General features: G+C 41.8%; 2 protein-coding genes across 3 annotated transcripts in view; one reads left to right on the forward strand and one right to left on the reverse strand.

Annotated features, from left to right (window-relative positions):
* On the reverse strand, positions 1-10889 carry DYDC2 (DPY30 domain containing 2). Of its 2 annotated transcripts, none has more exons than XM_040242603.1 (6): positions 10806-10889; positions 8626-8801; positions 6209-6345; positions 5542-5697; positions 5235-5405; positions 1-530 (listed from the first exon to the last, which is right to left on the reverse strand). In XM_040242603.1, the coding sequence occupies exons 4-6, from the start codon at positions 5686-5688 to the stop codon at positions 264-266; spliced, it is 585 nt and encodes a 194-aa protein (XP_040098537.1). In that variant the 5' UTR covers positions 5689-5697; positions 6209-6345; positions 8626-8801; positions 10806-10889; the 3' UTR covers positions 1-263. The 2 variants fall into 2 exon arrangements, with proteins under 2 accessions (XP_040098537.1, XP_040098536.1); XM_040242602.1 differs by lacking the exon at positions 10806-10889 and adding an exon at positions 10615-10710.
* DYDC1 (DPY30 domain containing 1) overlaps positions 10842-27182 on the forward strand; it is a 24093-nt gene continuing 7752 nt past the window's right edge. Inside the window, exons 1-5 of the mRNA XM_040242604.1 lie at positions 10842-10919; positions 16242-16379; positions 16468-16637; positions 18825-18926; positions 26082-26174. Of these exons, the coding sequence (XP_040098538.1) occupies positions 16491-16637; positions 18825-18926; positions 26082-26174 (342 nt within the window). The 5' untranslated portion in view covers positions 10842-10919; positions 16242-16379; positions 16468-16490. The remainder of the gene's footprint in view (positions 10920-16241; positions 16380-16467; positions 16638-18824; positions 18927-26081; positions 26175-27182) is intronic.

The raw sequence follows: 27182 nt of genomic DNA on the forward strand, positions 1-27182 counted from the left end.
TTTAGTTATTTATTTTAAATCTTTATTATGAGTTTATTTTACCCTATATGTAATTCAAATCTTCACACAATTAAGGGGTTTTCATGGTTATCAGGACGAGACTTGGGTTGGAGAGTCCCTGTAGACACCTCCTTCCACAGCCTTTCATATCTTGGTTTAATCCACATAGCTAATCATCTTCAAGTAAGAGCTCTTTGAGTTGGCCACTTTCTCAGCTTGTAGCTTTGAGAGAAGCATCATTAGAATCATCCACCTTCTACAACTTAGGGAGGAGATTCTGAGCCAGGATGAATTTCAAGAGCAATTTCATGCTGAACAGCCTGGTAACTTATTTCTTGTGGAGTTCCAGTGTTCAAGTCAACCTGGCTGGAGACAGATGGCTCTGAAAAAGGGCTCTGTTGAGGCATTCCTGGAATCGTATTGGAAGTTCCTGGCAGGGATTCTTGCCTCAAGGCTTCCTTCTCAAGGGGTTCTGGGTTCTCCTGCATGAATTTAGTCTTCTCCAAGGAACTTGCTACAGATATCAGTGGCTAAATAAAAAGCAGAAGAGCAAAAAAAATCATTAACAGAGACTAAACATTCTCGGCATAGCAGGAACACAACATTGCCGTTTTCATGCTCAAGCCTGAACAAAACTGAAAAAGACATTATCCAGAAAAGCATAAAGCAAATCTGACAGGTTCAAGATAATTCACCAATAATTTAGCTGCCAGACAGAGCAAAATTCAACACCTTTTAAAGAAAAACTACACAGTCTAGATGGCCTATACAGTATCACATACAAAGTTCAGCATACAGGTAAATAATTACTAGACATGTGAAAAAATAGGAAAATGTGAACCATAATCTGGATAAAAAATATTTACTAGAAAGAGACCTCAAAATGGAAAAGATGGTGAGATTGGCAGAGAAGAACTTAAAAGTGGTTACAGATTTAAAGGAGAAAAATGGCCATAATGAGTGAAAAGATAGGGTATATCAGCAGAGAAGATAGGAACCAGAATGGAATTCTAGAACTGAAAAATAAACTATCCAAAATGAAAAAAAAAATTCATTAAATTCCTAAATAGGATATTGGACATTGCAGGAGAAAGGATCAGAAAACCTGAAGACAGATCAATAGAAATTATCCAAATCGAAGCACAGAGAAAAAAAAAGATGGAAAAAATGAATAAAGTCTCAGTGACCTGAGACTCAATGAGACATCAAGCATCCACGTAATTGCAGTCCTTGGTGAGGTAGGAAACCTTGGAGCTTAAGTTCTATCCCCAACATCACCCACTGTCCAGTCAACAGTGGATCCTGTGAGGCACTGCAGAGAGGTCTGTGAAGTACTTGCCCACATGATCTCTAAGACCCTTCTAACTGCAAAGTGCTATGAATGAATCGGTGCAGCAAATCTACATATTGTTTCCATGAAAACGTGTTCCTGAAACATTTGTATGGCTCAGATCTTTATAACAGTGGGATTTTCAGACTTAGAAACAGAATAATGATTTACTTAACTACAAGATGCCTCTGCTTAATGAAGAGACACCAATACAGGAACAACTTTTGCCAGTTTTCTTCTAGGCCTGACTCAAATCTGTCTTCTCTGTGAGTCTCTTCTTGATTCCCATTTGATGTGATCTCTACCACACATAGCGCTCTCTTTCTGCTTCTCTTTTGACCGACACACTAGACCAACAGTATTCAATCTGGGGCACTAAAAGCAATGATGGCTTTAAGATATTTAGGAAAGCCTTGCAAAACTTTGAGTACAGGTGTTAAGAAAATTAGAGATACCAAAGGAACATTTCATGCAAAGATGGACTCAATAAAGGACAGAAATGGTATGGACCTCACAGAAGCACAAGATATTAAGAAGAGGGGGCAAGAATACACAGAAGAACTGTACAAAAAAGAGCTTCATGACCCAGATAATCATGATGGTGTGATCACTCACCTAGAGCCAGACATCCTGGAATGTGAAGTTAAGTGGGCCTTGGAAAGCATCACTATGAACAAAGCTAGTGGAGGTGATGGAATTCCACTGGAGCTATTTCAAATCCTGAAAGATGATGCTGTGAAAGTGCCGCACTCAATATGCCAGGAAATTTGGAAAACTCAGCAGTGGCCACAGGACTGGAAAAGGTCAGTTTTCATTCCAATCCCAAAGAAAGGCAATGCCAAACAATGCTCAAACTACCGCCCAGTTGCACTCATCTCACATGCTAGTAAGTAATGCTCAAAATTCTCCAAGCCAGGCTTCAGCAATATGTGAACTGTGAACTTCCAGATGTTCAAGATGGTTTTAGAAAAGGCAGAGGAACCAGAGATCAAATTGCCAACATCTGCTGGATCATGGAAAAAGCAAGAGAATTCCAGAAAAACATCTATTTCTGCTTTATTGACTATGCCAAAGCCTTTGACTGTGTGGACCACAATAAACTGTGGAAAATTCTGAAAGAGATGGGAATACCAGACCACCTGACCTGCCTCTTGAGAAACATATATGCAGGTCAGGAAGCAACAGTTAGAACTGGACATGGAACAGACTGGTTCCAAATAGGAAAAGGAGTATGTCAAGGCTGTATAGTGTCACCCTGCTTATTTTACTTATATGCAGGCACATCATGAAAAATGTTGGGCTGGAAGAAGCACAAGCTGGAATCAAGATTGCTGGGAGAAATATCAATAACCTCCGATATGCAGATGACATCACCCTTATGGCAGAAAGTGAAGAGGAACTAAAAAGCCTCTTGATGAAAGTGAAAGAGGAGAGTGAAAAAGTTGGCTTAAAGGTCAGCATTCAGAAAACTAAGGTCATGGCATCTGGTCCCATCACTTCATGGGAAATAGATGGGGAAACAGTGGAAACAGTGTCAGACTTTATTTTTGGAGACTCCAAAATCACGGCAGATGGTGATTGCAGCCATGAAATTAAAAGATGCTTACTCCTTGGAAGGAAAGTTGTGACCAACCAATGGCAGAGACATTACTTTGCCAACAAAGGTCCATCTAGTCAAGGCTATGGTTTTTCTAGTAGTCATGTATGGATGTGAGAGTTGGACTGTGAAGAAGGCTGAGCGCTGAAGAATTGACGCTTTTGAACTGTGGTGTTGGAGAAGACTCCTGAGAGTCCCTTGGACTGTAAGGAGATCCAACCCTCCATCCTAAAGGAGATCAGTCCTGGGTGTTCTTTGGAAAGAATGATGCTAAAGCTGAAACTCCAGTACTTTGGCCACCTCATGCGAAGAGTTGACTCATTAGAAAAGACTCTGATGCTGGGAGGGATTGGGTGGCGGCAGGAGGAGAAGGGGACAACAGAGGATGAGATGGCCGGATGGCATCACCAACTCGATGGACGTGAGTCTGAGTGAACTCCAGGAGTTGGTGATGGACAGGGAAGCCTGGAGTGCTGCAATTCATGAGGTTGCAAAGAGTTGGACATGACTGAGCGACTGAAATGACTGAACTGACTGAACTGACAGGTGTTAAAATCCATCAGTTAAATCAGCAGGCCTTCTGAAACCCAATACAACCCATTCTGGGCCTACTTCAGATAAGTTTTACAGTTCCAGTGATGAAAGCTAAAGGTGACAGCAGCAAGGAATAGTTTGTAATTCTCTTGGAGCCAAGAAGAAGCCAGAACTTAGACTGTTATTCTATTTGATGTACCTGCACAGCTTCCCTTGTGGCTCAGCTGGTAAAGAATCCATGTGCAATGCGAGACACCTGGCTTTGATCCCTGGGTTGGGAAGATCCCCTGGAGAATGGAAAGGCTACCCACTCCGGTTTTCTGGCCTGGAGAATTCCATGGACTGTATAGTCCATGGTGTCACAAAGAGTTGGACACGACTGAGTGACTTTCACGTCACCACCTCCTCACTCTTTATCTAGCTCTTTCAGTTTGTACCAGGATGTGGCTCTCCCTTGCCCTGTAAGCAATAAGCTTTCTTTTAGACCCCTGTTGGGTTCCCTTTGCTTCCTTCTAACAAAGGGAATAAATTTCCATAATTACAATTTGCATGTGAACTCTTTCCTAAAACTGAGAACTTGCTCACAATTCAGGCATCAGGCTGGCTCTCATTTCCCTGACAATTGCCAATTGTCTCACACTTGGCAAAAGAAAAGCAAACCTTTTGTTCAACCAAATCTTGCTAAGGAATAGCTATATGGTGTGAAACCTCCTGAGTGCAATACAGAGGGACAACTCAAAATACTGGTGTGAGCAAAGTTTTCCATCATAAAACCAGGGTACAGTTTTGGGAGTCTTTCCTTGCCTTATATATTTACATTTCTATTAACAGTGAAGCAAGGTGTTAGAAAAGGATTAGCATGGGCAACCGAGGTGATGACAACTTTTGCTTAATGATCTCACCTCTACCATCTCCCAACAACTGCTCAAATGATGAACTGTTCTGAGGGAGGTTCCTTCAATTACTGCTTTCAGACTGTAGTAGGAAACTATCTTTCTTTTGATCTACATGTAAAATATCCAGACTTAAAACATAAATCTATTAATTTTGAGGAAAGCTGAGCATGTTGATATAAATGTACATAAAGCTTAATATTTTCATGTCTTCATCAAAATTGGCTTTGGAAACTAGCAAACGCTAATAAATTATATAAGACTACATTAAAGATTTTCATGCACAGGAATACAGTGATCATTACAAAGATGTCAGATATTAAGTTCAAGAAGTCAATCTGCTCTCCAGGTGTCATGTACTTTGCAGAAAGCACAAAAGGACACATGGTGTTTTTCAGAAGACTGCGGCAAAAATTGTGGGAGATAAAAGATAAGCTTGACTAATAAACACCGAGTTGTTGCTTAACTATTCTAATAATTCATGACCACTGTTAGAACATTACAGGAGACATCTTGTGGCTTGATAAATAAATAGCATATATTAAATTAGTTAAGTAAATAGTATATAACATAAAATAATATATCTGAAGTATATACTGGAAACCATATTTGGTTTCTGAAAAATATTGAGTAATTTTTTAAAGAATTCGAAGAATCTTGTATGAAAATATACTTGTTCCAAGTGATGCTTTAGATTTTTCTAAACTCTGATTTTTTAAACCAGTACATGTAAGGTATTTCCTGAAATCTAAAATGCCTTTAAGCATTTTGTTCATTGACAAGGATTGTCAGTAAGATTGATCTACATACAAACATATGACTATGGAGGGAAAGTAGGTTTGGGGAGCCTCAGTGCACTCATGCATTTCCTGGTACCCACCACGGGATGTGGTGGTGTGCCCACTGCTGAATTTCTCCTCCCTCGCTGGTGGTGACACTTTTCACACTGCTCTTGAATCGCACGTTCTTCTTGCTTCAGCATCTCTGCCATTCTGGTTTCTTTCAGGCTATGTTCATATTCTCTCTGCAGCTGGGTCTTCTCTTGTCTATCCTGGGGTGATATGACAGAGTAGAGTCTGGTCAGTTCCCAGAGGCATGGACCCTCCCCAGGGATCTCCAGAGTCCTGCTTTGGGTTTCAGGTTACTATGAGAAAGCTCACAGCCCTCCCCAGACTGACTGCACACACCTGTTCTTTTGCTTTCGCCGTTTTCCTGTAATGATAAAGCCAGTGAGCCAGGTACTCTATGGGGTCACTGGGCTGAACCATCGCCACTTCTGCCAGAGCCTGGGCCAGGCGATTTCCAAAGCACCTCTTCAGGTAATTGGTTTCCATCCTGGTAGGCTTGGGAAACATCAAAACAGGGTCACAATCTAATTGGACTTTAAAAAAAAAAATAGACACATTCTAACCAATGGAGATTTATTTGGGGACAAAAGTGAGATGTTTCTGGGAGCCCATCCTTCCCCTAAATTACCAATAAATATATATGCACTTGTCAATAGCTCTTACATGCAAATGAACTTTTTTCTAAGTCTTCCCAGCTGTCTTAGGTCACAAATAGGTCCTGGGGTTCATCTGGCCAGGAGCTTGGTGGATGGGTATTTAAGAGTGGCTGAGTCCTCCACTTATTCACACATCTCGACTCTTGAGTAGGGAGGAAATAGCTGAGCAGGCAGGAGGGTGTAAGAGGGTCTCTGGGCACCTACCAAGCCACACTATTGTGAGGTTAAAAGCTACAGTCATCTATGACATAGATAAGACAGGCTTATATATTTCACCATGGACCACTGAGAAGCCCTGAGGCAGAGAGGGAGGGGAAATGCTTGGCACTGTGGCTACTGCCCAGGGCTACCTGAGCAGAGGTGTATGCAGCAGCAGGAACACAGACTCCAGGATCAGACAGACCACGTTCCAGCCCTGGGTCTCCTGTTTATTAGCTGTGTGATCTTCAGCAAGTTACCAAGTCTCTCTGAGCCTCAGCTTTCTGATCTAGGAACAGAATAACAAAAATATGTATTTTGTAATTGTGAGGATTAGAAGAGATACTCAATACATGTGAAGCACATAGCTTGGCGAGTAATAAATGTTTACTATTAGCTGTTACAGTGGAAGATTGTGACATGAAATCGCCTGGCATCCAGCCTTTTCCTGACCATCTTCATATTTCTGAAGCTGACACATTTTAACTCCAAAAGAGCTAATAATAAAGTGAATAATAGGCTGAGATCAAGTCCTAACATTTTCTGGAGGCACTTTTCAGTTTAAGGAGGGAAAGGTAAGTAGATTGGTAGATACGAATATGGAAAAAAATTCCCAGGTCTTTCCACTGCAAAGGCCTAGAACCAAAAACACCTCAGTAGCAATGAACACAAAGAATCTGCTTTTTTAAAAATTGAAGTATGGTTGATTAGTAATGTTGTTTTGATTTCTGTTATACAGCAAAATGATTCAGTTATACATATACATTAATATATGTGTTCTTTTTATATTCTTTTCAACTATGGTTTACCACAGAATGTTGAATAGAGTTCCCTGTGCTATACAACAGGACTTGCTGTTTTACCCATTTTACATATAATAGTTTGCATCTGCTACCCCAAACTCCCAGTTCATTCCCACCCACCCCCCCACCCCACCCACATAGCCCCAGATAGAATTTGCTCTTAAATAGCCTTAACAATTTAAAAGGAATCAGGGTTCCTTGGAGAAAGGACCAAGATCAAGGCAGGGAAAGTCTAATAAATCTGGAATATTTTGCTTTCCCCCCAAAATAAGAAAAGGCTAAAAAATAAAATGGTTGGGGACAGAGGATTCAGCTTGAAGGGGCTATTACTAGCCAAATCTGAGGTAATTTGGCCACCAAAATTAGTAATGACGGTTGTTATCGTTCAGTTGCTAAGTCGTGTCTGACTCTTTGCAACCCCATGGACTGCAGCACACCAGGCTTCTCTGTCCTTCACTGTCTCCTGGAGTTTGCTTAAACTCATGTCCATGAGCCTGTGATGCCATCCAACCATCTCATCCTCTGTCGCCCCCTTCGCCACTTGCCCTCAATCTTTCCAAGCATCAGGGTCTTTTCCAATGAGTTGGCTCTTTGCATCAAGTGGCCAAAGTATTGGAGTTTCAGCTTCAGCAATAATGACTGTAATGGATTATAATCAATTGAATAAAGTAAGAATCCATGGGTCCATATAAGAATAAATTACTGAATGGGAGACCAGGCAAATTCTTTCATAAAGAAGAATGCCAACTAATAAATGCGGAAAGAAAGATGAAATTTAAAAATATTTTGTAGTGATCATAGTATAACTGAAGCAATCATCAGTGAACACTAAAACTTGGTGAATATTTGACAAGGAGTAGGATATTCATACGGAGAAGGCAGTGGCACCCCCCTCCGGTACTCTTGCCTGGAAAATCCCATGGGCAGAGGAGCCTGGTAGGCTGCAGTCCATGGGGTCGCGAAGAGTCAGACACGACTGAGCGACTTCACTTTCACTCTTCACTTTCATGCATTGGAGAAGGACATGGCAACCCACTCCAGTGTTCTTGCCTGGAGAATCCCAGGGACGGAGGAGCCTGGTGGGCTGCCGTCTATGGGGTCGCACAGAGTCGGACACGACTGAAGCGGCTTAGCAGCAGCAGCAGCAGCAGGATATTCATATAGTCCCAAAGTTTCTCTCCACAAATTATGGATTAACTCCAAAAAGAAATACAGAAACTTCACAGTGGTAAAACCTGACAGGCACAATGTTAACCAAATGATCAAAGCATACATCACCCATAAAGGGAAAAAATAACATTATGTGTCTCCTGATGTGATGCACTTCCTCCTGGGACACAACACATTTCTGTAGATTCTTGCCCCAAATGCAAAACTGGAATCTGACATCAAACAAAGCCAAGATGAGAGAAAGTCTGTAACTGGGGTACACTCTTAAAATGTCAACATCACGAAAGACAAAAAAGATGAGGCACTGGTCCAGGTCAAAGGAGCCTAAACAGCCATGCCAACTAAATGCAATATATGATCCTTAGTTGGATGTAGACCAGGAGACAGAATTCTGCAAAGGACATTGTTGGGAAAACAGAATGTGAACTATAAGTTCCATAATAGAATTATATCAAGGTTAAACTTCCTGGTTGTGGTAATTGAAATATGAGTAAGAAAATGTCCTTGTCCCTAGGAAATACACAGTGTGTCAGGGCAGAATAATGGCTCCCAAAGGTGTTCACAAAGTAACAGCTGGAATCTATGAACTATGTTACCTTATATGACAAAGGGGACTTTGCAGATGTGATTAAATTAAGCATTTTTGTTTGTTTGTTTTGGGGAAATTATACTGGATTATCCAGGAATGCAGGCTTTCCAGGTGGCTCAGTGGTAAAGAATCTGCCTGTCAGTGCAGGAGACGTGGCTTCAATCCCTGGGTCCGGAAGATCACCTAGAGAATGAAATGGCAACCCAGTTCAGTATTCTTGCCTGGGAAATCCCATGGACAGAGGAGCCTGGCGGGTTATAGACCCTGCGGTTGTAAAGAGACGCAATTTAGCAACTAAAATAGCAACAAATCTAGGTATGCACAATGTAATCACAAGAGTCTTTATAAGAGGGACACAGTAAAGTCAGACAGGGTGGAAGAAGGTGTGGTGATGGCAGCCGAGGGAGAAAAGGTGATGTGATTCAGGACCATGAGCCAAGGAGGGTGGGTGGCCTCTAGAAGCTGGAAAAGGCAAGGAAAGGGATCTTTCCTAGGGCATCCAGGAGGAACCAGCCTTGCTGAAACATTCTGACGTTAACCCTGTAAGATTCATCTTGGATCTCAAACTTCAAAACCTGTAAGATAATAAATGTGTGTTTAAAGTCACTACTTTTGGGGTAGTTGGTGAAGGGAGGGGATGGGAATATGTTGGCGGCTCCTTCTGCCAATTGACTAATGCACCTGAACCAATGCACCCAAATAAACTACTTTCTACGCCCCTTCTTATCAAAGTGTGGTCCACAATCAGCAGCATTGCCTCACCTGGGAGCTGTTGAAATGCAGATTCCCAGGTCCCACCTCAGACTTACAGATTGAGAGTCTGCATTTTAACAGAATCCCCAGGTGATACACAGTTACAGCTCTCCTTTGCCTGAATCCCAGTACAACTACCCTTCCCGGGGGCGGAATCACCAAGTTTGGAGCAGATCCTTTATCCATTTTGTCACACTTACTGCAGTGTGGCAGCCACTGAGGACCAATCGTTGAAGAGCCTTCCGTCTGTCAGTGCTCATGCTGGCACTTATTATCTCAACCAACATTTAGTGAAGCATCTCGTGCCCAGCACTTCCCCACATAAACTGAAACAAAACATGGGAAATGCTAGCCAAGAACTGTGCAAAACAACTAGCCCAGGGAAGGCTGCAGATGGTTGGGGAGATGAAAAAGGTTGGAAGACTTCCTGGAGGTGGGGGCACCCGTGCTCGTTCTGAAAGGAGTGCCAACTAAAGAATGTCTCCAGCCAGCTGGCTCCACAAGGACTGAGTCCTTAGCAGTTGCTAACTGGTCACTAACAGCCTGAAAAGAGTTCAGGGTGGAAATCAGGAATGAGGTACTCTACTCTCTGGGAAAACTGACAGAATAGACCTTCAGACAGAAATTTTCAGGAGAAAAATTTATAAACCCAATTTCTTGCATCTTACATACTTAGAAAAGCAATAAAATAATTAAACTGTGCTTGATAGCTAGCAGTAAACTTTTACCTAGATATGTGTTTGACTGCAGGTACCCGTTCTCCAAATCTCCTATACGCTGACCTCTGCCCTCACCTCTTCCATGCTGAAGCAGTTTCTCAGAGTTGTCTGAGAGGCTGTCTGCAGGCTATAATCTTCAGTTAAGTCCCCAAGTAAAACTGAATGTACAGCTCTTAGATGTGCTATCCCCAACCCCCACCCCCACCCGCACCCCCCACCCCCGCCCCAGTGGCCAGGATCCAAGCAGAAGTCACCAGCAGGTGCAAAAGCGCTAGACTGAGAAAATACCAGGATGTTAGATTGCTACACTCTTCTCTGGCCTTAAGCAGTGCGGGCTTCACCTACAGGTAGCCTTTGCGCACATCCACTCCTGCCCCTGCCCCCCCGCCGCCCCGTCCGGGTCAGCCTCTGTCCTGGCTCTCTCCGTGTGCACTGAGCTTGCCAGTCTCGCTTGGTCAATTCCTCTTTTTGGCTGGCCCCTCCCCACAGCCTCTAGATTGCACATCCTGTCTCTGCTCACGTACCCTGGTGCTTCCGGCTCTCCATCCAGCACCATGCACACCTTGGGCGCAGCCTCCTCTCAGCTGCGCATCCTACCCCGCCCCACTCCTCCAGCTTCTCCGCTCTGCAGCATCTACTCCTCCGTACACTCCCCTCCGCCGCCTCCAGCCCTCACCATCGCTCACGCCCCGGCCCGCGCGTCCCCTCGTCTGACCTCGGCCCAGCGTAGTCAGCTAAGCTCTCAGCACGCACTCTTCTCTCTCGGACCCAGGCAGTCTCCAGCCCAGGGGCGAGGGCTTATTGCCTAGCAACGGGACGCTATCTGCAGGTAGGTAGGCGCATGCGTCAGGCTCCAGCCTCTAGAATGCAGGCGCCTTTGGGGAAGAACAGCTTCCGGTGCTGGGCTGGGTTCCAGCGGGCAGAGGCAGCTTTGGCCCTTGGACCTTGCCAGTGGTGCGAGAGAGGAATAGCCCAGCGCAGGGCGGCACCTCTGTGGCTGAGTCCTCCTCCTCTTCCTCCTCACTGGTGAGCGGCGCCGCGCCTTTTGGAGAGGCAGGGGAGGCGGGTCTGGGATAGAAAAGCTACCGAAGTTCTCGGAATCCAGGTCGGGTAAAATTCGGGGTACCCAGTTAAATTTGAATTTCAGAGACATAAGAAATTACTGTTTAGCACAAGTATAGTAGAGTGTATAATACAAAATCGTTTCTTGTTTATCTGAAATTTTAAATTTAACTGGCCACCGTATCCGATCACTTCCTCTCCCACTCGGCCGGCTTTCTCCCAAGCGTGACCGAGGAACCTCTGTTTCTTCGGACAGCTTCGCCAGGCTTCAGTTCAGTTCAGTCGCTCAGTCGTGTCCGACTCTTTGCGACCCCATGAATCGCAGCACGTCAGGCCTCCCTGTCCATCACCAACTCCTGGAGTTCACTCAGACTCACGTCCATCGAGTCAGTGATGCCATCCAGCCATCTCATCCTCTGTCGTCCCCTTCTCCTCCTGCTCCCAATCCCTCCCAGCATCAGAGTCTTTTCTAATGAGTCAGCTCTTCGCATGAGGTGGCCAAAGTACTGGAGTTTCAGCTTTCGCATCATTCCTTCCAAAGAACACCCAGGGCTGATCTCCTTTAGGATGGAGGGTTGGATCTCCTTGCAGTCCAAGGGACTCAAGAGTCTTCTCCAACATCACAGTTCAAATGCATCAATTCTTCGGTGCTCAGCCTTCTTCACAGTCCAACTCTCACATCCATACATGACCACAGGAAAAACCATAGCCTTGAATAGACGGACCTTAGTCAGCAAAGTAATGTCTCTGCTTTTGAATATGCTATCTAGGTTGGTCATAACTTTTCTTCCAAGGAGTAAGCGTCTTTTAATTTCATGGCTGCAGTCACCATCTGCAGTGATTTTGGAGCCCCCCAAAATAAAGTCTGACACTGTTTCCACTGTTTTCCCATCTATTTCCCATGAAGTGATGGGACTGGATGCCATGATCTTTGTTTTCTGAGTGTTGAGCTTTAAGCTAACTTTTTCACTCTCCTCTTTCACTTTCATCAAGAGGCTTTTTAGTTCCTCTTCACTTTCTGCCATAAGGGTGGTGTCATCTGCATATCTGAGGTTATTGATATTTCTCCCGGCAATCTTGATTCCAGCTTGTGTTTCTTCCAGTCCAGCGTTTCTCATGATGTACTCTGCATATAAGTTAAATAAGCAGGGTGACAATATGCAGCCTTGACGCATTCCTTTTCCTATTTGGAACCAGTCTGTTGTTCCATGTCCAGTTCTAACTGCTGCTTCCTGACCTGCATACAGATTTCTCAAGAGGCAGGTCAGGTGGTCTGGTATTCCCATGTTTTTCACAGTTTTCCACAGTGTATTGTGATCCACACAGTCAAAGGCTTTGGCATAGTCAATAAAGCAGAAATAGATGTTTTTCTGGAACTCTCTTGCTTTTTCCATGATCCAGCAGATGTTGGCAATTTGATCTCTGGTTCCTCTGCCTTTTCTAAAACCAGCTTGAACATCTGGGAGTTCACGGTTCACATATAGTTGAAGCCTGGCTTGGAGAATTTTGAGCATTACTTTACTAGCGTGTGAGATGAGTGCAATTGTACAGTAGTTTGAGCATTGTTTGGCATTGCCTTTCTTTGGGATTGGAATGAAAACTGACCTTTTCCAGTCCTGTGGCCACTGCTGAGTTTTCCAAATTTGCTGGCATATTGAGTGCAGTACTTTCACAGCATCATCTTTCAGGATTTGAAATAGCTCCACTGGAATTCCATCACCTCCACTAGCTTTGTTCATAGTGATGCTTTCGAAGGTCCACTTAACTTCACATTCCAGGATGTCTGGCTCTAGATGAGTGATCACACCATTGTGATTATCCGGGTCGTGAAGATTTTTTTGTACAGTTCTTCTTTGTATTCTCGCCAGGTTTAAGACAGCTGTTTCTGTGGGAATGAGCTTTCTTATGTTGAGCCAAGATGCCTGTTGGTGTGTCTGAAAAATATGCCTTACAACAGGCTGGGTATTTTTGCTGTTTCCTGGAGAGGAAGCAAGCCAAACGAAGTAACAAGTTTCACATGGGTTCCGTTGATGAGAAGATGCAGCCTGCTTCTGTTGGAGACCAATCCTCCTTGGGCAGTTTCTCCTTACGGAGACCATGGTCGTCTTCTCTTGTGTTAGCTTTCTGGAACTGCAGCAGGAATTTCTTCCAGATTTCCTGCACTGCCATCAGATTCTTTACTGCCCGAGCCACCAGGAAAAAGTCCTTTAAATTGCTAGTGTGTTTCAAATGGAATTGAGATGTCGATGTAGTTATTTTTGTCTTTAGAGTATTATCCCATTGAAGAAGTACAATTAGGATACTGTGTTCCATACTCAGTTATAATCATTCTTTTCTCTGTGTGGGTAAGATGCTAGTGCCAGCTAGGTAGGGCATTAAATTTGTGCCGGGTTTTGGTTTGTCTTTATGACAATGTTTGTGGATACACAGGTACACATTCCTTTCCCCATAGCGGTTGTTAATACTGAAGAGGGCATGCTGCTGCTGCTCAGTCGCTTCAGTTGTGTCCGACTCCGTGAGACCCCATAGACGGCAGCCCACCAGGCTCCCCGGTCCCTGGGATTCTCCAGGCAAGAACACTGGAGTGGGTTGCCATTTCCTTCTCCAATACATGAAAGTGAAAGTGAAGTCAGTGGTGTCCGACTCCTAGCGACCCCATGGACTGCAGCCTACCAGGCTCCTCTGTCCATGGGATTTTCCAGGCAAGAGTTCTGGAGTGGGGTGCCATCGCCTTCTCCGAAAGAGGGCATACTAGATGCAATTTCTGCATCTTGCATCCCTCCCCCGCCCTCCCGCCCCCCTCCCCCGACGCCTTCACAGTATGTCCTAGAGCTCACTCCTGGTTTTGGAGACCTTCCTCATTCTCATTTTATTTGCACAATAATCCATTGTGTGGCTGTACCTTAACGATGGATTTCCAATTTGGTTATTGTTAGTGACAGTGCAAAACAACCCTGTGTATGTATTGTAACAGAGCGTAGGGAGCTCATCCCTTAGAACGCAGCAGACTCTCGACACCCCTTAGCAGGCAATGGTCCGCCTCAGCCATTAATCAGTACAGGCAGTGGGCCCGCCCATAACCAACGAACCAACCATCAGTGAGTGACCGTTAGTGGTCCTGCTTAACCATTGGTTGTTGCTGCAGTGGGCTCCGCCCACAAGCAACCAACTGTCAGCTACCGTTACTCAGGAACACGCCGAGGGTCTGTTGGTGGAGTAGTGATCTGTGGAGTGGTGGTCCTCAGGTGCAGAGTGAGGTAAGAGGCGGATCCAGGCCTTCTCCATGGAGTCCTCCAGTTCACCTGGCCTCGGGCCAGTGGGTGGGCTGGAGGGCCCAGGGAACAGGCGGGGGCTCTGTCCTGCAGAGTTTCAGAGCCGTTGACAGGGCCACCCACTGGCTTTAGCCTGGGGCTTGAGGCAGCGGTGAACCTCTCCCCCATACCTACTAGCAGTGGCTGCCTGTGGAACCTGTTCCTCCCCACACCCCGCAACTCTTTGGGCAGAACATTTACAGGAGCATTGTTACCTGACCATGATCTGATAACTACTGACTCCACCTCTCTCTCATCTTTCCTAGAAAAGGGCCTGGCTGAGAGCTTTTTCAGGAGGTTGGGGTTTTTAAGGCATGAGCCACCCAGTTCCTTGCATGGCCCTGCAATAAACCTTTCTCTGTTCCAAACTCTGACTCTTTGGTATTGTTTTGGCCTCACTGTGTGACAGGCATATGAACTTGCATTTCAGTAATAATATAACTTCATATTTTTGTAAGATAGGATCCCAGATGTGAAATTGATGAGTCCAGTGGTAAATACATATGTAATTTTCAAGATATTTACAAATCCTTCTCTGTGGTGTTATGCCATTTTGTACTCCTATCAAGGAGAGAGAGACTAGGTTTGAGATCTATGGATGGAAGTCAAGGGGTCATTTTTTCTACAATTTTGTGCAGAATGTTAGGTGCAATTGTTTAGGGGACCCGTCTAGACACTGGCATTCTGTCCCCTGAAATTGCTCATGTCTGAATATAACAGATACCAAGTATGTATTTGTTGAATAATGAATACATTTCATCAGATTCTCAGAAGAATCTGAATTCCATACGGGTAATTCAAAGGTGGTCACTGCTTTCCAAGCACCTGAAATAGAGTGGTTACTGCATTCCTCCTACCCTCCCTCTTTCTTTTATTCTTCCTTCCATTTTTGTCTAAGATTCATTAGTAAATTTCTTGTCCAGATTCATTAGTAAATTGGGACATTACTGAGAGAGTGGAGAAACTCATTCACTTGCCCATGGAGGAGGGACAGCTGTGTCCACAGTGTGATTGAGCCATACTTTTTGAGGAGCTAGGGAAACTTGTCCTCTTGTGGGAGGACAGACATATGCATACACAGAGAGTGCTCAGGTGGCGTGACAAATGCTGTGTGAGCCGCTTGGGGAAGGAGGACCGTCTTTGCATTGCCTGGGAGACTGTTGTATGAGCCACAGCAGGGAGAAATGAGAGAGGATTGATGCCTTGCAGGTGAGGAAGTATTTTCCAAGCTGAGGGAGAGTGAGGGGGCCATCATATGCAAAAGTCATGGAGATGGAAACATGCAAGGTGTGAGCAGCAGGATGGCAAGATCTTCTGTGTAGTTAAAGCCCAGGAGCCAGAATTGATATCTGAAAGTGAGCCTGGAAAGAAAAGTGGAGCCAAAGCATGAGGAACTTCATATACTATTCTTGGAAGGTTGGATTTTTTTTTTTAATTCTTTGGCCTTGAGATATTTGCAGTTTTAAAAAAATTGAGGCGGACGATTGTGATATTTTCAAGAAATAAGTCTCATGGCTTGCAACGAACACCTTAATAAGTCGTGTAGGGTAACAGCTCTGGAATCAAGAGTTGGGTATGATTCCCTCTCCATCATGCACAAGCTGTGTGATCCTGGGCTGTTTGCTTACACTCTTTGTGCCTGGTCATCCTCATCTGCACAGTGAGGCTAAGGATACCATGTTCAGGCATGCTGTGAGGATTTAGTAAGACATGTATCTCTTGTCACATGGACATCTCACCATAATGAAAGTAACCCTTCTCTGACTCTTGGACTCCAGGGTCCTTCAGGATTTGGAAACTATTCTAGTTGTGGCAACTTTTGTGGAGCCATTTTGGAAACTGCTAGAAGCATCCCAGAGCCAGCTTGCTTGTGCCCTGATGTGCTGATGGCAGATGCCCATGACTGGTGACAGAAGGTAATGCTTTGTTGGCCTCACTGGACTCTGCCTTGACTGTGCCTTCGTTGAAAATTTCCTGCACTAATGCAAAATGTTTATCTTTTAGAAGTTTTTATTTAGCAGTTAGAAATGGAGTCAGCGTATCTTCAAAAGTTTCTTGGGACATGTCTAACTGAAGGTCTTGCGGAAGTGGCAAGGATGCGTCCAGTGGATCCAATAGAATATTTAGCACTGTGGATTTATAAGTATAAGAAAAATGTGACCATGGAGAAACAGGTAGATATGGATATAGTTTTTAAAATTTATTATTTATCAAAGAATAGTTGATTTACAATATTATATTAGTTTTAGGTGTACAGTAAAGTGACTCATATCCATGCATGTATTATATACATATATATTTTTTAGATTCTTTCTCCATATAGATTATTACTAAATAGTCAGTCTAGTTCTCTGTGCTGTACAGCAGGTCCTTCTTTACTAATACATAGTAGGGTGTATACATTACTTCCAAATTCCTAATTTATCCCTCCCCCCTCCCCGAACCTTTCCCTTCTGGTAATCATAGGTTTGTTTTCTGTCTTTGAGTCTGTTCCTGTTTTATAAATAAGTTCGTGTGTATCATTTTTTAGATTTCACATAGAAGTGATCTTGTATAACGTGTCTTTGTGTGACTTATTTCACTTAGTATTATGATCTCTAGGTCCATCCATGTCCCTGCAAATGGCATTCTTTTTTGTGGCTGAGTAGTATGCCTTTGTCAGAGAAGGCAATGGCACCCCACTCCAGTCCTCTTGCCTGGAAAATCCCATGGACGGAGGAGCCTGGTGGGCTGCAGTCCATGGGGTCGCGAAGAGTCGAACACGACTGAGCGACTTCACTTTCACTTTTCACTTTCACGCCTTGGAGAAGGACATGGCAACCCACTCCAGTGTTCTTGCCTGGAGAATCCCCGGGACAGGGGAGCCTGGTGGACTGCCGTCTATGGGGTCCCATGGAGTCGGACACGACTGAAGCAACTTAGCAGCAGCAGCATGCCTTTGTATATATGTACCACATTTTTTTAAATCCATTTAACTATCACTGGACTTTTAGTTTGTTTTCATGTCTTGACTACTAGTAAATAGTGCTTAAGTGAACATTGGGATGCAAGTATCTTTTTAAATTAGAGTTTTCTCCAGATATATGTCCAGGAGTGGAACTGAAGGATCATGTGGGTTCTATTTTTATGTTAAAACGGAACCTCCATACTTTTCTCCATGGTGATTGTACCAATTTACATTCCCACCAACAGTGTAGCGAAAGGTTCCTTTTACTTCATACCACCTCCAACATTTATTATTTGCAGACTTTTTGACGCTGGTCATTCTAACTGGTGTGAGGTGATACCTCATTGTAGTTTTGTTTTGCATTTCTCGAATAGTGATGTTTAGCATCTTTTCCTGTGTATTTTGGCCATCTGTATGTCTTCTTTGAAGATAAGTCTATTTAGAATTTCTGCCCATTTTTTGATTGAGTTGTTTGTTTGTTTTGATATTCAGCTATATGAGCTGCTTGTGCATTTTGGAGATTAATTTCCTTGTCGGTTGCATCCTTTGCAAATATTTTTCCCATTCTGTAGGTTGTCTTTTAATTTTGTTTATGGTTTCCTTTGCTGTGCAAAAGCGTTTAAGTTTAATTAGGTCTCAATTGTTTATTTTTATTTCCATTACTCTAGGAGATGGGTCAAAAAAGATATCACTGCAATTTAGGTCAAAGAGTGTCTTGCCTGTGTTTTGTTCTAGGAGTTTTATAGTATCCAGTCTTACATTTAGGGCTTTAATCCATTTGGGGTTTATTTTGGTGTAGGGTACTAGAGAATGTTCTGATTTCATCATTTTCCATGTAATTGTCCAGTTTTCACAGCATCATTTATTGAAGAGACTGTCTTTTCTCCATTGTATATTCTTTCTTCTTTTGTCATAGATCAATTGACCAGAGATGCTTGGGTTTATTGGGCTTTTTATCCTGTTCCATTTTGGATCTTCTGTTATAAAACTATATGAGTGAAATAATTGGCCCAGTGTCTGCTTTTTAAAAGAAGTTCAATATTATAATTTCTTTCTATTATAAAAATAGTATGTTTATTATACAAAACTGGGCAACATGGAAAAGTAGAAGAAAACAAAGACCTCTATTTAGATTTTTAGGTATTTTTAGGTAGTCTAATCTTTTTTCTACATACTTGTCTGGAGTTTTTTTTTTTTTTTACACAATTGTGCCCACATTCAATGTGTAATTTTAATTTTACGCTCTTTTTTGAAATAATACATTTTCCCCAATTATTATATAGTTTGCTAATGGATAAACTGTAATTTGCTTTCCTTTCCCTATTGGTGGCGGTTAAGATGCTTTTAAAATTGTGTTTTACAAATTGTTTTATCTGTAATTAGTAATGGGATGTTTTTCTTTAAATCATGCAAGCGACAAGAGGAAATGGCCCAACTGGAGCATGAAAGAGAAGTAGCTTTGATGGAGCAGGAGATGATGGAGAGACTTAAAGCAGAGGAGCTTCTCTTCCAGCAGGTGAGACCAGAGAGGTCAGTGGTGCCTGGAGCCCCAGCGGTGGCACCCTTGGGGCGGTGCCCCCACACCAAGGTGCAGAGAACTCCTCGCCTCTGGTTGCTTAGACGTGGCTTTCTTACAGCTTCAGCCTTATGTCTGTTATGTGGTTTCTTTTGCTTAATGCTTATTTTTATTTATTTATCTTACTTGGCTGCACTGCGTCTTAGTTGCTGGCATGGAGGATCTTCATTGGAGACATGTAGACATTTAGTTGTGACATGTGGGATCTAGTTCTTGTATGGGGAGCATGGAGTCTTAGCTACTGGACCACCAGGGAAGCCCCTGTATGTGGCTTCCTTACTGGGGAAGAAGCAGTGTGAAGTAGGAGGAAACCCCAGAGAGTCTGCTATTGCAGGAGCCAAGGGGACGGCATCTCAGTGAGACCTGAGTGGTCAGTCATGTCTGTGGTTGGTCAGGTGAGAGCCGAATTGCCAAGTGCTCACTTGAGGCCACAGGTGACCTAGGTGGGAGCAGCTGTGTGGGGTGGGGTAGCTCAGGGGACATGGAGATGGTGAGTAGATGTAATGCTTTCAAGGAGATTTTCAGGGAAGGGGTTTTCTTCTGTTTGTTTGTTTTAAGGAACAGAGTGGAAGGGGAGTGGTTGAGATAAAGAAATGAAGGGGATAGTTACTGGGGTCAGTTTTTCTTGGAGACCAGAGGAAACTGTCTCTGGAATGAAGATTAGGCAGGTGAAAGTGTCCGTTGATTCAAGGGAAGAGGAGAAAACGGCATTAAGTACATGTGTGTAGGTTTTGTGGAGCAAAGATGAAAGCAGTTTCTGTGTGACTGTTTCTTTTTTATAAAGCAGGGACCATGATCATCTACCCAGAATGAGGTGGTAAGGTAGGAGGTGATGGGAGAGTGGTGAGGGTTTGAAGTGGTGACTTTGGAGAACTAGAGTTGACCAAGGAAACTAAGCGTTCCTTGGTAGCACTGAATTCCCTGAGTCCAGCCAGTCATAATGGGGCCGTTTGGTTTGATTTTGTTGTTGTGTGATTTTCTCCACTTAGACCTAGGTATACTGGTAAAGATGTGGAGGAGACAGACCGACTGAAGTGAGTTTGGCTTAGCAGGCTTGGGGAGCTAAGGATGTTGGTATGAGAATGGTTGAAGAGGTGGGTTATGGACTATAAACCAGATAGGGGAAAGTCCTAGAGTGACTTCTAGACTAATTTAATTTATGGAGCACTTCTAAACCAAATTTGAGTCACCCTTATACTTCTACCATATAGTACCTAACTCTAGGGACTCAGCTCAAGTTTACATATTTTAAGAAGGGATTATTTGGGTGTGTGGATAAAAAGGAAAATGTAGACATGGAAAATAGCTTCTCTATCTTGTCTCCCATGCTCAATACGGTAAAACTTTCTAGGCACCTTAGATGGATATGGCTGTAGAGGCCTGTAATGCTTCTGAGTCTTCATTTTTCAGTCATTGGGCTTATTTTTGTAGGGAGGTTGCACAGTGTTGGATGTCAAAAGCCCATCCAAATGGGCAAGTGTCTGCTGCAGTCTCCCTAACTTTGAGTGGGGGTCTGCCCTGCCTCTTCCAGCTCCTGGAGCTGCATCTGTCCCCTGTCTATCTGAATAAAGGGAACTTCTTAGCAGTTCTCCTTCCCCAAGACAATTAGATCACAGCTGTGGAGATACCCCAACTTTCGTTGACTTATCTTCTTTACATTACTTCAATAAAGTTTGGCAATACTAGAAACTTTTCTCTGGCTGTATCAGTCACCCACTGTGCATCGAACCCTAAGCATTGTATTGGGTGGGTGGAAGATACAGTGATATCCTGCAGAAGGCACGGTGGCTGGTTAAAGAAGTGGATTGATGGGCAGAGAGATGAGAGGAGGAGAAGGGATGTGTGGAAAGATGGACCAGCAGAGAAGCACTTAAAACAGAGAGGCTAAGATGAAGAAACATCAGAGAGGCTCTCTGTGCCCTTTGAGTCAAATGAACTGGAGGTCAGGACTCTGGTCACCTGCCTTGTGGTTGCAAAAGTAAGTGTCCTCATAGTATAGCTGACTTGAAATTCTTTGAAAGTTTAGACACTCTTCAGCAACTCAGGTCCTTGTGAACAGGGAAACATTTTTATTGGTGTTTTTTACTTAAGAGCTCATTTTAGAAGTGATAGCTTTTATATTTGTTTGAACGTTTTGCTAATGGTTTTTGGTCACATGAGAAGAAAGCAGTTGAGTTTCAAACATTTCCAGAAACTGTTAAGAAACTGGTTATGTTGACCAGTGTGGTTGGTATTTAACAACTGCATTTTGCATTGTTATTGACCGATTAGAGTTATTTCACTTTCTGTACTGATGTCTGAAATGATTGAATGATAACATTCCTGCATTTCAGCTAGCTAGCCCATCACTTTTATTTTAGTGGGGATGACATAAGAAATATGAAGAAATTAATTAACAGCCCTTTGTGAATAACTATTAATCACTGTTTATTATCTCTTTGTTTATAAAAAATGTATTTTTTAAAATCCTTAATATAGTTTTAAAATTCTCTTAATGGAATGAGCTTCTATTATCCTGTTTATGGGGTGGCACTGGACTGATGGTAAGAAATTATTTTCTAGTGAGGTTAACAAACTCTCCCTGTAAAGGTGGATATTTTCAGGCCAAGAGGCAAAACTGAGGATATTGTGTGGGGATTACGGTATATTATGTAGCCATAGCAAGAGAGAAATTTCTACAAATGTTTTATCGATGAAATAAAAAAAAATACGATTTCTTTCTGTAATGTAGGCTTACTGTTGAGAAGAATTACACTCTCCCATTAAAGATAATGTTCCCTCTCATCAAAAGGGATGGAAATGTTTCTGTTAATGCTGATCTGTAATGAGATTTTATGTATTTCATCTATGAAAAGTCTTTTCACTCATAGGTCCTACCAACTATTGCTAATTAGTCCCTGTGCCTATAATATTCAGTGTATCGATCTCTTGGAAGGCACTTGTAGAAGTCTGCTCAATTTTTCTCTTGATATTTGTCTTTTAGCATGTCTCCACCTGGTAAATTCATCCCTTCCAGTTGAAGGTTGGTGAAAGCTTCTCAGTTACAGTTTTGAAATCCATTGTAAATGGATTTTGAAATGTGGGAATTTCCTTTGCCCTTACATCAGGCCTAAACACACTCTGAAACTATAGTTTAAACTTGGAAAATGTATCTGGCACAAATTTGTATGGGAATGGAAACCTCCTTTCCGACAGCGCTGGGAGTATATACAGCAGCTTGACGTGATTCAGATGGTATTAGCTATTGTCAAAATGATTTTACTGAAGTGTTAAGTTTTATATATAAGTGCTATTTTGCCTTATACTTTTAGACTGAATTGATTAAAAATTGTTTAGTCTACATCAGAAGCTAATTAATGTTTGATAATTATGGTTGAAAATGGCCTTCTCATTCAGGAATACCTCAGTCTTGTCCCTGAGCTCAAAAATTCATAACAAAACTATTACACATGAAACTATCGAGTGGAGAGCATATCAAGATATATTCAACTTCTATTTCTTTCTTTTTTTTAAAATATGTTGTCTTTGTAAAAGTTTTTATTTATTTATTTGGCTGCGCTGGGTCTGAATTGTGGTGTGCAGGATTTTCTGTGTTGTGGCATGGAGGGTCTTTAGCCGAGGCTTGTGAATGCTATTAGTTGTGACATGTGACCTGGAGTTCCCTGACCAGGAATTGAATCCAGGCCCTGTATTGAGAGCATGGAGTCTTAGCCACTGAACCACCAGGGAAGTCTCCAGCTTCTATTTCTTATGAAAATTCATAGAACCGATGATGGTTAAATTCATAAGGGTAAATGAAGGTCACTGTTGACACTGTTACTAAACCAAACTCAAGTCTGTTCCTCCACTGCACAGTAAAGTGAAACCTGTTGACACTGGGTTGTGGTGAAGGCAAATACAGAGTTTACTACAGGGTAACAAGCAAGGGCACAGGAGACAAACTGTGTCCACTCTCACTTAGTGTCTGAGTGAGTGAGTTTCTTAAAGGGGAAAAGCAAAGAGGCTGGGATTAATCTTGTGACATTTCTGTGACATTTTCTATTTTTAAATTGAAGTATAGTTGATTTACAATACTGTGTTAGTTCCATGTGTATAACAAAGTGATCTGGTTATATATATATCAATAGATACTTTTTCTATTTCATTATAGTTTATTACAAGATATTAAATATAGCTCTCTGTGGCATACAGTATCCTTGTTTATTTTATATATGGCAGTGTGCATCTGTTAACCCCTACTCCAATTCCCCCTACCTTTGGTAATCATAAGTTTTCTATCTCTGTAAGTTTGTTTCTGTTTTTTATGTTAAGTTCATTTGTACTGTTTTTCAGTTTCCATGTACAAGTGTGGTATATGATATTTGTCTTCCTCTGTCTGACTTATGCTTAGTAAGATAATCTCTAGGACTATCCATGTTGCTTCAATACTTCTGTGATATTTCTTAATCATTGCTTTTTTACAGGCAGCGATTGATTTTTCAGTCGTTTTGAACTTGGCATTGACTCCTTTGGAAGTCAGGGTGTTGCCCATTTACAGTTCCCTGGCCAGGTGGTCCATGGCTCAGTGGGTCAGTTAGCTCATCTTGTCCTAGAGAAATGATCTGAATTTGTACATTAATGATAAAATAGCAATTTTAGTGCATTAATGATGTTACCGACAATAGCAATTTTAGTCATCTGACTCTGGTTGATTATAGTGTTCGGTTAGCACAGAATTGAGGTCAGAGAGGACAACAAAGGGAATAAAGTTTTGGATAGAGAGATTGATCATAAACTCAGTACAGGAACTCAACTTCAGGGGGTCTCAGTTTCAACACTGCTGGCTCAATAACACACGATCAGTTCAATTGCTCAGTTTTGTCCAACTCTTTGAGACCCCATGGACTGCAGTACGCCAGGCTTCCCTGTCCTTCAACTCCCAGAGCTTACTCAAACTCATGTCCATTGAGTTGGTGATGCCATTCAACCATCTCATCCTCTGTCGTCCCCTTCTCCTCCTGCCTTTAATCTTTCCCAGCATCAGGGTATTTTCCAATGAGTCAGTTCTTCGCATCAGGTGGCCAAAGTATTGGAGTTTCAGCTTCAGCATCAGTCCTTCCAATGAATATTCAGGATTGATTTCCTTTAAGATTGACTGGTTTGATCTCCTTGCTACCCAAGGGACTCTCGAGTCTTCTCCAACACCACAGTTCAAAAGCATCAATTCTTTGGTGCTCTTTAAGAATTTTCCATTGTTTGTTGTGATCCACAGAGTCAAAGACTTTGGCATAGTCAATAAAGCAGAAGTAGATGTTTTTCTGGAACTCTCTTGCTTTTTCGATGATCCAACGGATTTAGCAGTTTGGTTCTTCTGCCTTTTCTAAATCCAGCTTGAACATTTGGAAGTTCATCTGGAACTCTAACACATGATAGAGTCAAATATTTCCCGAAGAGTAGCTGCTATTGAATCATGCAGTGTAAACTCATAGGTTTTAAACACTATGTTTTCATAAACTTTGTAAATTTGTCCAATTAGGCCTTTTTCTGTTCCACACACACTGTTTTTTGGCAGGTTGTTACACATCTTAGCAGATTTCATGTCTGGTTGTACTGAATTAATGTTCCTCAATGTCTGAAGATGTTCTTGCCTGTAGTACTGTCCCAAGAAGATTGCTCATGGTGGTTGATTTTTCAGTCACTGCAAACTCAGCATCAACTCCTTTGATAAACAGTAGCTAAGCAGTGCTGAGAGCATTTGTCTACTCGTCAAGGGCAAGGAAGTTCAATATTTCCCTTGTCTTTAATTGGCCATTGAAGTTGCTCCTCATGTCATCCACTCTGAGCAACTGTTCTCACCAAAAGGCTAATAACCTTATTGTTTTTTTTTTTTTAGACACTGAAACCAAACTTGTTTTGATTAAATCACCATTGATGAATGTGTTTCTTTGCTTGGCTAACGGAGGAGCCATTTGGGAGCTCACTTTCATTGAGGCCTCCTTTTCACTTTTAATTTTTGTGAAGAAATTCTGTTCTGGTGAAATAATTTTGTTTTAAATTATCTAATATTTCCAACCTTTGTGTTCATGTGAGTTGAGACCATTGTGATGAGTGCTTACTCTGATAATATTGACATTTACTGTATTCTTTTAGTACACTGTCATTGAATGAGAAACCCCCTTTGCTCTTGAATAATTTGATAGTAAAATAACCCACATTCTGCTTTGTCTTAAAAGAGCAGCATTCAAAATTCACTTCTTTTCTTGATGGATAATGCACTGGTTAAAAGAAATAGCCCGGTGTAGTGATACTATGGCACTCCAAACACTGTGAGTTCTGATGGTGTCAGTGAGCTTGTATGTACTGTGCTGAGCAGCAGTGCAATGCAGTGAGAGCACCACCTGCCACCTCTGTTGCAAATACTGGGCTCTGCTGTCATGGGGCAGAAGCAGTCACAGTAGATACGTGAGTGAGCGTGAGCATGGCAGAGTTTCAAGAAAGTTTTATTTATAGACACTGACATTTGGACTTCATATAATTTTCATGTGAAATAAAATATTATTCATTTGGTATTATTCAACCATAAAAATGTATAAAAACCTTTCTTCACTTGTAGACTATAGAAAAAACAGGAGTTGGGTCAGGCTTGGCCAGAGGAATTTAGTCTGTGGACTTCTGTTCTCCTGGAGCTAGGATATATGTTGAGATGGGACCAAATATGTTGTTGATTATCTCTGGGTTCAGGTAATATACTTAAAATGTTCTCCTCTACTGTTTTACAACCAGAGTTTGGCTATTTGAAGATCTATCTGTTCTTAAAGAAATGTCATCTGAGAAAAATCACTGCAGTCTCATTTGTAGCTTCTAGAAAAATAGGAAAAATGATTTAATTTTGTACAAATACTGCTTTTCTAAAATCAGCATTTAAGGAACCTTTTAAATTTTGTACATCAGAAATATTTGTAAAAGCTTAAGTACTGGGAGCCTGTGACCATTTATTCTCTTAAGTTTCTGAAATTTAGGTGGGTGTAACCTTAATTATCCTGGGATACTTCAGAGTAATCGAGTGAATTCCTTGCAATAAACTCTAATATGACTTATTTATATCTGAATATTCAGCAACAGCTAGAATTCCAGCTGGAGTTGGAAGAGCAAGAAAAAGAGAGACAGAGAATAGAAGAACTGCAGAGAGCTCAAGAACAATTTGAGAAGGTAAATTAAAGTTTTATAAATTTTTGTTTTATGGGAAACCTCTTAGAATCCTCACTGTTACTTTCAGTTGTTATAGCAGGGGATTCACAGTCTAAAGACCTGCCACATATTATTTGTGCTACTTAAGCAAGTCCTATAACCCTTTCAGTTTCAGTTTACCTTTTAGAAAAACAGGGATAACAGTATAATGTTGTTGGCAATATCTCACTGGGCTGTTGTAAGGATCAAATAAGACTGTATGTGAAACTGCTTTGTGAGCAGTGGCGTTCTCTAATATTGATGTGGTCAACATTTTCGTCAAGAGATAGTGGTTCCTAATTATGGCAGCTGATACTGAAGGCAAAGTTCTTTGTAGTATTGGGGGTATTCTCATCTCTGAGACAATAGTTTGTCTCTTTTCTTCACACTGGATGTATTGTGAACAATAACTTACATTTTCAAATATGTTCTTATTTGGATTTTTCATGTCTTTAAATTTTTCAGTAACTTATGCCAAAAAAGTCCATCTCCCTTGACTGTGTCTGTTTTATGTCAAGCCTCCTGCTTGGTCAATGTTTCCTTGTATCCAAAAAGTATATGTTGTATAGACTAAACTTTTGCATGACTGAGTTATACTTTTCAACTGGATATTTCATATTGTATGCTTACAACTATCAATTGTTACTCAAATGTTATTCCTCTACTTATTCCATGATTAAAATTTTAAAAATTTAAAATAGAAGCAGGTTTTGTAGAATATATTTATTAATGTCTTAGATGAGAGTATCATTGTTTAAAGCAATTTAAAAAAGTAAATTAAAGGGTAAATGAAATTTTTTTAAAAATGAGATTTAATTAATTTACTATTTTTTCCCATCAATGCACAATGCTTATCGTTCTATAAGAGATGAATAAGAATTGTTTTTACAAAGTGAAATCATTTAGTCCTATTGTAGTCCAAGTGTTGGAAGACTACTTTTGTGAGTCAAAAAGATGAGATTTTAAAAGGATAAAATCAAATACCCATAC

This window comes from Oryx dammah, unplaced genomic scaffold (genome assembly GCF_014754425.2).
Source record: "Oryx dammah isolate SB20612 unplaced genomic scaffold, SCBI_Odam_1.1 HiC_scaffold_6, whole genome shotgun sequence".
NCBI classification, from domain to species: domain Eukaryota; kingdom Metazoa; phylum Chordata; class Mammalia; order Artiodactyla; family Bovidae; genus Oryx; species Oryx dammah.